The 13,376-nt window shown below is 39.5% G+C and overlaps 1 protein-coding gene across 3 annotated transcripts in view; it reads left to right on the forward strand.

The window, feature by feature from the left end:
* KLHL7 (kelch like family member 7) overlaps window positions 1–13,376 on the forward strand; it is a 72,200-nt gene that overhangs the window by 51,340 nt on the left and 7,484 nt on the right. For all 3 annotated transcript variants that reach the window (XM_047752369.1, XM_047752370.1, XM_047752371.1), the window contains one exon: window positions 11,332–11,572. In XM_047752369.1, coding sequence (XP_047608325.1) covers window positions 11,332–11,572 — 241 coding nt within the window. The remainder of the gene's footprint in view (window positions 1–11,331; window positions 11,573–13,376) is intronic.

A 13,376-nucleotide genomic window follows, 5' to 3' on the forward strand; every position in this document is an offset into this window, starting at 1 on the left:
TGTAGAAGCAGTGTATTGAAGTTGAAGAGTGAGTGATGCTAAAATGATCAGCAGCTGTAAGAACACAATATCCAAAATGGACAGCAGTCATCTCAGGTGGATCTATAGCTGTGTTCCCCTGGGACTGACATTGTGGGAATGAAAGTGTGGGTGTCCCTTAAGGGTGTTCCTTAAGCCTGAGTTGTCAGTATACTAGTCACCGGGTTGTAAAAATCTGCATTCTTCGCAGCTTGTATACAGTACATATTTCTTAGGCCGTACTGTTTTTAGGCAGTTTAGTCAGACAGGTGGTCGTCATGTTCAGATAGAGAGATGAGAACACATTATGAGGTACATGCTAAATAGAGTGCCTTCCTAGAATGTCTTCCAAAATAGTATTGGGAGCCCCCCCTTTTTTATTCTTACACATCTCCATAACATACTTTGAAATTTTGTTCTAAAGTCAACCTCTCAGCTCTTGTACCCCATGTAGGTGCAGTGCCTGAAGCTCCCACCTTCAGGGATCTGTTTCCTTTGTTCTATACCTGCAAGAAATCCTGGTGAAAATACACTTCACTGTGGGAGGGATGACATCAGACTCTCTTGAAGCCACAGCAGCCATAATTATTATAAATTAACAGATGAGTCCCCTGAAAAGACAGATCAGAAACAAAGCTGTAGGTATTTGCTTGAGGGCTGTAGTTAGGAAGGGATAAGGAGACTAGGAAAGGTAAATCTGTGTTGTGGTGTTTTAAAGAATTCTAGTCATCCTGGAATTAGATGGAGGGTAGTGGGTGCATAAATGCAGGGCTTGAGGGGTAAGAGTCAGTCTGAGGGAAACCAATAGGGAATGGAATGGTTATTATTTATTATACCATGTCACTTGAAAATTACTGTCAGCTACCTTTGGTAATTGTTCATATGATGACCCAGAGGTACAGTATGATCTGTTATCCTAAAAGTATTAAATCATGTTCACAAAGGTTTGTTGTGATGATTTCCTTTGAAAATTGATCAGTAGAAGAGATAATTAACCTCAGCTATTAAAAACAGTAGATTGTACAACAGCCCATTGTACAGTTACCTGGTTGTAAAGTGCAGTTGAAACATACTATTTTGTTATATTACCAGTATCACAGTTCATCTAGAATTTGAAATTTGTGGGTTGGGCAGCAGCAGGGATTATGAATGGGACATAGATCACAGTCCTGTCCCTCAAACTCAAAGTGTATGAGATGTGCAGAAGCTGGAAGCAATTAGCACAGAGATAGAGGTCAGTGAAGCAGATACTGAATGTAGCCAGTTAAAAGTCCCGAGATAGGATATATAATGACAGCCTTGGTGGGCTGAAAAGAATCCAATCCCCATGGATTTGTCCATGGACACTTCACAGACATTTTCTTGAGGGACTTAAACTGATAGAGTTTAGAAGGAAAAAAAAGAAGGAATATATTGAATTCTAAGTATGAATATTGCAACTTTTCCAAAAAGGCATATAAAATATTATTTAACTGAATGGAATCTAACTTTGTACTTTAAAAAAAGAAATTAGATATAGGTGGAAAAATTGGAGGAATCACCATTGGTCTTGTTTCGTGTGTGAGGCCTTTTTCTGTCCTTGGTGTTGCCTTCCCTCCCTCCATCTCTCCTTCCTCTCTAAAGGAATGCAGCTGTATCATAGAGCATTTCAAGTCTAGGTATAGGAGCTTAGGCAAGTCAGCCTTGCTAAACTTCAGTTTTCTTGTCTATTAACTAAAAGTTTAAATCTTAGGATTAGTGTGAATATCAGTAATGTTCCTTTGACTCTTTCTTTGATCCTCATTCACTCAGTCACTTTCTCCCTGCCATTGTTAAGTTTTTCTTTTAAGGTCCACACCCACAGCATATGGAAGATCCCAGGCTAGGGCTCAAATTGGAGCAGCAGCTGCCAGCCTGTGCCACAGCAGTGCAGGATCCAAGCCAAATCTGCAACCTACACCGCATCTCATGGAAATGCTGAATCCTTAAACCACTGAGTAAGGCCAGGGATTGAACTCACATCCTCATGGATACTAGTCAGATTGTTAACACCCTGAGCCATGATGGAAACTTCCCATCCTTAAGTTTTTCTAGTTTTCCCATGTTAAATGTAAAAGGAAAAGACTTAACCATCTTCATTTTGCTTTTTTCTTTACCTTCCCTAACTCTTCCATACCTCTTGGCCATCTGTATTATCTCCTGTACTCTGCGTATCTAAGACAAAAGTAGATGTTTGTCTCATTGGTGAAAACATTTTATTAAATGAGTATGATACTGCATTTTTTTTTGGTCTTTTTCTTTTTTTAGGGCTGCACCCATGGCATGTGGAGGTTCCCAGACTAGGGGTTGAATCAGAGCTGTAGCCTCTGACCTACACCGCAGCCACAACATGGGATCCGAGACATGTCTGCGATCTACATCACAGCTCATGGCAACACCAGATCCTTAACCCACTGATGGAGGCCAGGAACTGAACCCTCATCCTCATGGATGCTAGTCAGGTTTGTTAACTGCTGAGCCAGGACGGGAACTCCTCAAGTTTCACTTTTTTTTTTGTCTTTTTGCTATTTCTTGGGCCGCTCCCGCAGCATGTGGAGGTTCCCAGGCTAGGGGTCTAATCAGAGCTGTAGCTACCGGCCTACACCAGAGCCACAGCAACGCGGGATCCGAGCCGCGTCTGCAACTTACATCACAGCTCACTCAACGCCGGATCCTTAACCCACTGATCAAGGGCAGGGACTGAACCCGCAATCTCATGGTTCCCAGTCGGATTCGTTAACCACTGTGCCACGACGGGAACTCCTCAAGTTTCACTTTTGAACTCAGTTTCCTCTCACTTAAATTTCTGAGTAAGTTTGAGTTGTGTGTTTTGGTGGTATGGTTTTAGTTTGGGAGTGGAAGGGAAAGAACATTTTGTGACTTTATGAAAACAGCAGTGATTCTTAATTAGTAATTCCCTTTGAGCTGGTCTTTGGCCTCACTTGAGACTCCTTGCTAATTTTAACTAATCAACAGCTGAGAAGTTCCAATTTGTATGTTCATTGTCCCTAATTTTACCTAGCATCTTACAGTAGTAGTACAGTCTGCCCAATCCACCCATCCTCCAACTGTAGAATCTTTTTTTTTCTAGTTATGATGTTGTATTTTATTTTTATTTTTTATTTATCTGCCTTTTCGGGCTGCACTCATGGCATATATCGAAGTTCAAGTCTAGGGGTCGAATCAGAACTACAGCTGATAGCCTACACCACAGCTGCAGCAACGCAGGATCGGAGTCTGCCACCTACACCACAGCTCAGGGCAAAGCCAGATCCCCAACCCATTGAGCAAGGCCAGGGATGGAACCAGACTCCTCATGGATACTAGTCAGATTTGTTTCTGCTGAGCCATGATGGGAACTGCCTGCAATGTTGTATTTTACGAAGAACTTTAAGTTAAAGAGTATTTTCTCCTATTGGCTGATTAGTAAATCCCTTTCTGGACTTTGGGAGGTTAATATGTTTACAGAAATGTCTGTGTGACCCTGTTGAAAATAAGTACATTCAAAATGGGTACAGCCTGTGAAATTACTTGGCACATTAAGTGTTCGCTTGTGAAAAAGCAGAGCGCCCTAATAGTGTGCTATTTGGAAGGAAGGCAAAGATTGTCTCTGATCCATCTTATAGTTGAAATTCAGCCTCATAGTATAATAGCTATTTAAGTTTTTAAATTCCTGAAGCCTTGTGGTGTAGGCTAGCAGCTCAGCAGTTAACGAATCTGAGTAGGAACCATGAGGTTGCGGGTTCAATCCTTGGCCTTGCTCAGTGGGTTAAGGATCTGGCATTGCCGTGAGCTGTGATGTGGGTCACAGACAAGCTTGGATCCCGAGTTGCTGTGGCTCTGGCGTAGGCTGGTGGCTACAGCTCTGATTACACCCCTAGCCTGGGAACCTCCTTATGCCATGGGAGTGGCCCAAGAAACGGCAAAAAGACAAACAACAACAACAAAAAAATTCCTGAAGCCTTGAGCCTTAATGTTATGTATTTCTTTTCTTTTCCTTTTCTTTTTTTTTTTTTTTTTTTTTGTCTGCCCTGTGGCATACTGAGCCACAGTTGACTATGTTGCAGTTGCAGCAAGGCCAGATCCTTAACCAGCTTTGTCAGGCCAGAGACCAAACTTACATCCCAGTGCTCCAGAGATGTCACCAATCCCCTTGCACCACAGCAGGAACTCCATGTTTTACATTTTTGTTAAGACATTTAGCATTATTATAAACATCTGATGTGAGAAGTTGTTTTCTTTGTACTGTAATTTTTGGTACTACTTGTTGTATTTACTTTTTCTGTTTAAAAATATATGCTCATTGTAGAAATTCAAATATAGCAAAAAAAAAAAAAGGGAAAGCCAAAGTGCTCCCAACATAAAAGACAGTCATCAATAGTTAGTGAACATCATTTCAGCCCTCTCATTTTATATATATGAGATCAGGCTATTTTGCAAAGATTTTTTTATTCTCTCAGCATTTGTATTATGGAGGTTATTTTCATATCAATTTAAGTACCATCTTTTGGAGGGCTGCAGAGTATTCCATCATAAGAATATACTATCATTTAATGCTTAAGAATATACTATAATTTGTTTAATTATCTGTCTTCATGCACATTTGGCCTATTTCCTGTTTTTCTCTGTTAAAATACTGCTGCAGTGAAAACATCCTTGTATATGCCAACTTTGTCCAGTTTTTTCTTTAGGGTAAATTCTTAGGAGAAGAATTATTCTAGCAAGGGATAAAATTGGAAACTGTGTAAATATACCAAAAAGGCAGATGAAAGCCTCATCCCTAACTGTGGAGACTGTTTGCTGGTTGGTCACAGGTCTCCCAATTCCTCCATGGTACAGCCACCACAAGACCAGGAGCCATAGTGACCAGAAGCATACCAGAGTCAGTGTAATTTAAGGATAGCACTGTAGTGAATAACTGATCCAAACTAGGAGCCAAGTGCAGCACCTAAAGTCTTTGGCCTTTGAAAGGTCAAAAATGAAGGTGGCTCAGCTGGATGGGATATACTTTTCTGTAAATGTGGTTCCTTTCAACATACTAAGCCCCAGGCCTAATACCACATGAAGACATGAAGGAAATGCTTGTTTTCAGAGAAGCTGTGGTTTTAGTGCTTGAGCATTGTGGTTATAAGTGGTAAAATGAAGAGGCTTTGCAGAGTGGCCATCCTGCCAACATCCTGATTTTATAGATGAGGCTGTTGAAGTCCTTCAGTGTCAAGTCAGATGCTCAGAGTTACTTAGGTAGAAACACAGTAGGAATAAAAACTTCACTCCCAACCTAGTCTTCTTTCTAGGAGGCCGTGTATGAAAATTTTTAGAGAAGTGGGACAGTGTAGAACTTTAAGCTTTTGGAGTCTGATAGATTTTAAATTTAAATATTGGATTCACTGTAACCTTTGATGAGGTACTTAACATCTCTAAGGTTTAGTTTTCTTATTTGTTCAGTGAGAACATTACCTTATAGGGTTACTGAGGAAATTTAAATGTTTTAAGATATTTCAGCATAGTTCCCATAAAAAGGACATGCTCAACAATGAAAAAATAATAGCATAGTAGTTTTTTAGTGATATATTCCAAGTCATTTGGACTCTTAAGGTAATTGGACTTTAGGACTGAAGGGGAGAAGCCCTAAGATCATCTACTTCAGTCTTACTGTTTTACAGGAAGGAAACTCATATCCTTGGGAGGTTCAGTGATGTACATGAGACTCACAGCTCCTCCATAAAGAGCCTAGCTCAGTGCTCAAGTTTCCCAGCTCCTTAGGCTATTCTTTGTGACCTTGTGAAATGAATGAAGCCAAAAGTTTTGATGTATTTTTCATGAAACTGCTTCTAGGAATGTTGTAGCATCTGGCATAAACCTGCTTTCTAAATAGATTATTGCTATAGTTCTCTGATTTTTGTTTGTTTTGTCTTTTTAGGGCTGCCCCCGTGGTATATGGAGGTTCCCAGGCTAGGAGTCAAATCGGAGCTGTAGCCACTGGTCTACGCCACAGCCACAGCAGTGCGGGATTCAAGCCGTGTCCGCGACCTACACCACAGCTCACAGCAATTCTGGATCCTTAACCCACTGAGCAAGGCCTGTGATTGAACCTGCGTCTTCATGGATGCTAGTCAGATTCGATTCTGCTGAGCCATGACAGGAGCTCTTCTCTGATTTTTTTTTTTTTAACAGCCCTAAGAAACAAAGATAAGTCAGATAATGGCTTAAGAGGAAGTGCCTGTAATGTGATCATCTTAAACTCAGATTAGATTGACTCCTTGAGTTAGGAAATCTCAAGATTTACCATTTTGTTAATTGTGCTTTTCTTTTTTTTCTAAGACCTATCATATCTTACCTAGTTTTGCTTGATTTCCTCTCAAAATGATACAAAATAAAGTCCTCAAGTCTTAAAAATAAAAAGTCTTTCATTTTGCATTTTGGCTATCTTTATTACTAAAATCTGTATCTGTAGTGTTTCTACTATTTGAAAATTCATGTGTTTTCAAAACACATTATAGAAAATCCATCCTTACTCAAGGAAAATATCAGGCTAATGTTTTTGCCTTAAGGCATTTGGAGAAAATATTACAGCATTCAAATCAAGAAATCTTTCACTTCCTGTAGCAGTGCCCTACAAGTGGAAAATCACACAAGATAAGATGTAATAGAGTATGCAGTCATCAGGTCCAACTTCAGTAAGGTGGGGAGTCAGAAAAAGAAAACCAGGGAAGTTTACAAAAAAAAAAAAAAAAAAGAGGAGTCTTGAGCTTGAAAAAAGTCTAGAATGTGGTATATCACACAAGAGGCAAGAAAGGCTGACAGGAAGGACAGGACTTTATACATGGGTGTGTCTACATATATATGTATATATGTGGATGCTTATGTGGGTGATGTGTCAGAATTTAAGAAATCCTTCTACCTGTGTCTTTTCCAGGCCTTTCCAGTCTTCTCACTTTCCTATCTTCTCAGCAGCTAAGCATAGAACCTTGCCTGGAATAGATATTCAATAAAACTTAACTGAATTAAATTTTATTGTAGGGTAACAATTTCCTGCCCACACACATGTGCTTGACTCAAGTGCTCTTCATTTGTATGTTACTAACATGAAAGCTTCATTTCCCTCAAGCTTGCCCTGTAGCCCTGGAGTTCAGGGAGCCTTAAGTAATTCTTCCTTTACTCATGGGCCCCAGGTTGGGAGTGGTCCCATCACTAGAATGAGACCTGGCACTCTACCTGCCAAGTTGACAAGCTTGACTTAGCATCTTTTTTTTTACCCTCTCTGCCTGCTTCTTCAATTACACATCTCCTAAGCAGTATAACAGGTTATTTAACCAGGCATTAAGTCATTTTCTCAGTCTGCTATTTAGATTTCCAAGGGAGGCTGGCCCATATATATAGAGGGGGAAAAAAAAATAGCAGCATAAGCTCCCCTACATATAACCAAAGCCAGATACGTTCAAACACATGTGCATTCAACACCTGATAGATATATTTGATGAGCCCACATGTAAAACATTACATTTTATCTGAAATGAAGTCTGTTTTGTATTCTAGGTAGAAATTCTTCAATCATTTGGTCACTTCTCTGCCTCGAAGATGAACTATTAGGCAGAATATTATATATAGCTAGTATTTATCAAGCATAGTGTTTAACATGTAGAGTGACCAATGACAGTATTGAAAGAGTTGGAAAAGATTTTACAGCTTGAGACTTTGTAGAGAAATCAGAACACGAATTGCAAGTTGATAGAAGCATGAGCCTATTACTGTATCTCAAACACATGCACACACTTACTGCATACGCATAGGGTAATCAGTTTCTCCTTGGGTTTATAGTTCCAAGAGAGCAATTTATATTAATTCTTAATTATGAAACTGTACATGACATGATCACCCATTACCTACTCAAACCCTTGAGCAGTATTGAAAAGTTGGAATTATTCTGTTAGCAAACTCTTTGAAATGATTTCATTCTTTGGAACCTCATATCCTATTGTCTTAAGTGTTTAAGTTCATCTAGGTAAAAGAAATAGTATTGGTTTGTTTTTTAAATCCCAGCTTCTACATGGGCAGTTCGTTTTTTTTCTTTCTTCCCTTTTTTAAAAAATTTTTTACAGCTGCTTCTGCAGCACATGTAAGTTCCCAGGCCAAGAGTTGAATTGGAGCTGCACCTGCAGGCCTATACCACAGCCACAGCAATAACAGATATAAGCTGCATCTGTGACCCACTCCACAGCTTGTGGCAATGCTAGATCCTTAACCCACCATATCAAGACCAGGGATCGAACTCACATCCTCACAGAGACTACATCAGGTCCTTAACCTACTGAACCACAGTGGGAACTCCTACATGGGCAGTTCTTTTATAATTTGTAGAGTAGCAGGTCTTGGACATCATTTCAAAGAATATTTGACTAATTCTCTCATTCTGAAATTAAGAAAGAGCTATCTAGATAGCATAGAAAAGTTTTCATATTTATAATATATTACTTTATAATAGAATCACATAAATCAGGTGTAAGAGTGGCAAGACTTTTGAGAGTCATTGAGTTAATGTATCTTATTAATGAAATTGTATTTCTTTGCTTATGAACCTGGTCAGTTAGGAATTGTGAGTAGATTTGCATAATATATGAGATTAGTTTACTTTTGAGAAATCATTACTTGCATTTTATTGGGTTTTTTTTCGTTCTGTGATACACAGTTTCCCTAAGAAAACTTTTTTTTCTTTTTTATTACTCAAATGAATTTATCACATCTGTAGTTGTATAATGATCATCACAATCCAATTTCACAGGATTTCCATCCCACAACCCAAGCACATCTCCCCACCCCCCAAACTGTCTCCTCTGGAGACCATAAGTTTTTCAATGTCTGTGAGTCAGCCTCTGTTCTGCAAAGAAGTTCAGTCTGTCCTTTTTTCACATTCCACATGTCAGTGAAAGCATTTGATATTGGTGTCTCATTGTATGGCTGACTTCACTAAGCATGATAATTTCTAGGTCCATTCATGTTGCTAACCTAAGGAAAATTTTTTTCCCACAACATGCAACACTTGATGTGGGATCTCAGTTCCCAGACCAGGGATTGAATCTGGGCCACAGTGGTGAAAACAGATGTTAAAATATTCTCCCTCAGTTATGCAGATCCACTGAGTAAAACTGAAGCTTTGGGAAAACTGTAGGTTATCCTACAGTTTTGTATGCCTACCAGTAAAAATACCATTGAGTAACCTAGTGGTACTCATAGATCCTAATTTGAGAATAAAAAAGGTATTAAGGCTCTTTTTTCTGATAACTTAAAAAGCAGAATGCGGGGGTTTGGGGTTTTGTTTTGTTTTTGTTGTTGTTTTTACTGTGTCAGTGGCATGTGGAAGTTCCTGGGCCAGAGATCAAACCCACACTGCAGCTGTAACCAAAGCCACAGCAGTGATAACACTGGATCCTTAACCCCTTGAGCCACGAGGGAACTTCAAAAGCAGAATGTTTGTCATCACTAGAAGTCAAGGTATTCTACATCAGGGCCTCTTATTTTTTCTGAGAGACCACTTCTTATGTTCTGTATACTTTGATCTAATTTAGTGAATGCCTAAAATGACGCTAGCATGGTAGATATCAGTCAGATTTTCCTAAAGGGAACTCAGCATTAATCACAGTGCTTTGCTTGGTGAGATTGGGAATTGTTTGGATTTCTGTCTGACACTAATTATTTTTCAGCCATTTTCAGAAAGCAGCAGAAACACTGTAGCTTCTTTGCCTTAAAAAGGTGAGGATGCAGGGAGTTCCCTGGTTGCCTAGTGGTTAGAGCTTGGTGCAGTGCTCTTACCTCTGCAGTGCAGCTTCAATCCCTGGTCTGGGAACTGAGATCCCACTTGAAGCCACTTCATGTCATGGCCAAAAAAGAAAAAAAAAGTTGGGAGAATCCAACAAGCTGTAACTTGCATTTCCCCATATATTTTCATAGAAGAAGGGTACCGGTATCCTTGGATATCATCAAATGTAGGGAACAGAGTGGTGATGCCAACAGCCCTTATTGTGAAATACTGATAGGTGCTCATTTGTAATCACTGAGAAGAAAAAAGTGAGTTTCCAGACTACTTAATTACTTATTAAATACTTAACAATAAATATCACAGCTTTAATGAGTTCTCTGGTGGCTCAGCAGGTTAAGGATTCTGCATTGTCACTGCTGTGGCACAGGGTTCGATCCCTGGCCCAGGAACAGGTACAGCCTAAATAAATAAATTATAACACAGCTTTAAGGGTCTAGCTGACTATACTGACTCAACTGAACATTTACAGAAAATTAATATCTCACAAAAGTCTGCAAAACACCATCTGGCTTCAGACATCAGTAGGAGAATGGCAGTGAAAGCTTCATATTACCCATTGATTCTTTCTATCACTATATATCTGGCAGGGATGGGATGGGCATATTTACATTTGAAAATAATCTTTAGGAGTTCCTATTGTGGCTCAGTGGAAATAAATCTGACTGGTATCCTTGAGGACCTAAGTTAGATCCCTGGCTCTATCAGTGGGTTAAGGATCTGACATTGCCATGAGCTGTGGTGTAGATCACAGACACGGCTTGGATTCCAGGTTGCTGTGGCTGTGGTGTAGGCCAGTGGCTACAGGTATTCAACTCCTATTCTGGGAACCTCCATATGCTGTGGGTATGGCCCTAAAAAGAAAAAAAAAAAAGAGAGAAAAAGAATCTTTAAATAACAATAATTGATTGGAGAATTTTTTTATATTGTTAAGCAACAGAAGTAATAGAAGACCAGGTGGTGGTGACGCATCCAAATGTATTCAAGTTTATTTTAGAGCTAGAAAAGACCCAAAGCAGTCAGTACTGTCCTTTTGCCTCCTGCCACCACTAAACCACTATTCTGAAGAAATCCCGCAAGATTAAATTAAATAATGATCTCAAGCCAAACATTCTTTTTTTTTTTTTTTTTTGCTTTCTAGGGCCCTACCCACCGCATATGGAGATTCCCAGGCTAGGGGTTGAATCAGAGCTACAACTGGTGGCCTGCACCACAGCTATAGCAATGCCAGATATGAGCCGCATCTGCGGCCCACACCACAGCTCATGGCAACGCTGGATCCTTAATCCACTGAGGGAGGCCAGGGATCAAACCCACAACCTCATGGTTCCTAGTCGGATTCATTTCCATTGGAAACCAAACATTCTTTTATGTACTCTGATAAATTAACATACTCTTAGGTTTTGTTATGTTCTCAACTATGTATTTGCTTCATCCTTTTCAAGTTTTCCATTACTGAAAGCTTTCATCCTTTCCTATTACAGGATTATAGCTGGACAGACATCCGCTGCCCCTTTGAAAAACGAAGAGATGCAGCTTGCGTGTTTTGGGACAATGTAGTGTACATTTTGGGTGGCTCTCAGCTTTTCCCCATAAAACGAATGGACTGTTATAATGTCGTTAAGGATAGCTGGTATTCCAAACTGGGCCCTCCAACACCTCGAGACAGCCTTGCTGCCTGTGCTGCAGAAGGCAAAATTTATACCTCTGGAGGTTCCGAAGTTGGTAAGGACTTACTCTATATTTGTGTTTAGGGGAAGTGCCTTAAAGCCGAGTATGCTGGCTGTTTAAATAAACAATTGGTGTTATTTCTCCAATTACTTTTGAACATATATGAATACATAACTCATATTTCAGAGCACATTTCTCTGATAAATTTATAAGGTAAACCTTTATAAATTTTATAAATCATTAACTTGCAAGGACTTCAACTTCCTTGGTTATGTTAATTGTCCATTTTGTTATGACAAAACTTTCATTGACATCATCTGGATTTTGGTTTCACTGATGACATCAGAATTAGTTGTTTTATTGTATGTAATATTATTTGCTTTAAAGATTTCAGAGTTTGGCTTACTCATAGACCCTTTAAGATCTCTTTACTACATTTAAGCTTTTAAAATTTGTGTTTTCAGGAGTTCCAGTTGTAGCTCAGTGGTAACTTACCTGACTAGGATCCATGGGGACTCAGGTTCAATCCCTGGCCTTGCTCAGTGGGTTAAGGATCTGCTGTTGCCATGAGCTGCGGTATAGGTTGCAGATGTGGCTCAGATCTGGCATTGCCGTGGCCTAGGCCAGCAGCTGTAGCTCCAATTCGACCCCTAGCCTAGGAACTTCCGTATGCCATGGGTGTGGCCCTAAAAAAGCAAAAAAATACAAAATAAAAAATCTGTGGTTTTGCTTTCTTTGTACCAGAAAAAAAGTAAGTATTTTTTGTTTTCTTTATTCTTTAACTTTTTAATAAAATGACTGATAATGGTATCTCACACTTACTGATCAGAACAGGGTGTGGGTATAGAAGTAAAAAACTTTCTCACTGATAATTTGTTAGTGTCCACTAATGGTCTTTTTCTAAATGAATAATTTTTCTAAGAAAATATTCTAGGTGCAAACTAGACACATAATAGCTTTTATGTGCTTTCATGTTTTCAAGTGCTTTCTTTAGCAAAATAATGGGCTTATAAAGAAAACTAGGAAACAAGGGGGGAAAAAAAAGAAAACTAGGAAGACCAAGTAAACCTAAGGTATGGAATTTAAATATTGTCTTTTTATTTGATGATTTTTATATTAAGCCAGAGAATGTTTTACTTTTGGTCAGCAGATTTATTAAGGTTTTTACCCCAGAATATGTAAAATGAATACAAGAAAGATTATGATTTTGTATGATTTTCTAGATGTGATTTAAGAAGTTTTCTTTTGGAGTTCCCGTCGTAGCGAAGTGATTAACGAATCCGACTAGGAACCATGAGGTTGTGGGTTCAGTCCCTGGCCTTGCTCAGTGGGTTAAGGATCCGATGTTGCCGTGAGCTGTGGTGTAGGTCGCAGATTCGGCTTGGATCCCACGTTGCTGTGGCTTTGGCATAGGCCGGTGGCTACAGCTCCGATTCGATCCCTAGCTTGGGAACCTCCACATGCTGCGAGAATGGTCCTAGAAAAGGCAAAAAGACCAAAAAAAAGGGGGGGGGTCTTTTCTCCTTTTTTTTTCTTTTTCTTTTCTTTTTTTTTTTTTTGGCCACCCCACAGCATGTGGAGTTCCCAGGCCAGGGATCAGATCAAAGCAGCAGTGTTGACCTAAGCCACAGCTGTGGCAATGCCGGATCCTTACCCACTGTGCCGGGCCCAGAATCAAACCAGTGTCCCAGTGCTCCCAAGATGCCACCAAGCCTGTTGCATCACAGTGGGGACTCCTTTTCCTCTGTTTAAAAGCATTCTTCATAGAATGCCTAATAGATCATATTTCAAATACAGTAAATCCTAAAGATAGGAAGGTTTTTATAGATACCCTTTTATAGAAACAATAGTTGATAAC

The sequence above is a fragment of the Phacochoerus africanus genome, chromosome 11, assembly GCF_016906955.1.
Source record: "Phacochoerus africanus isolate WHEZ1 chromosome 11, ROS_Pafr_v1, whole genome shotgun sequence".
Classification (NCBI taxonomy): domain Eukaryota; kingdom Metazoa; phylum Chordata; class Mammalia; order Artiodactyla; family Suidae; genus Phacochoerus; species Phacochoerus africanus.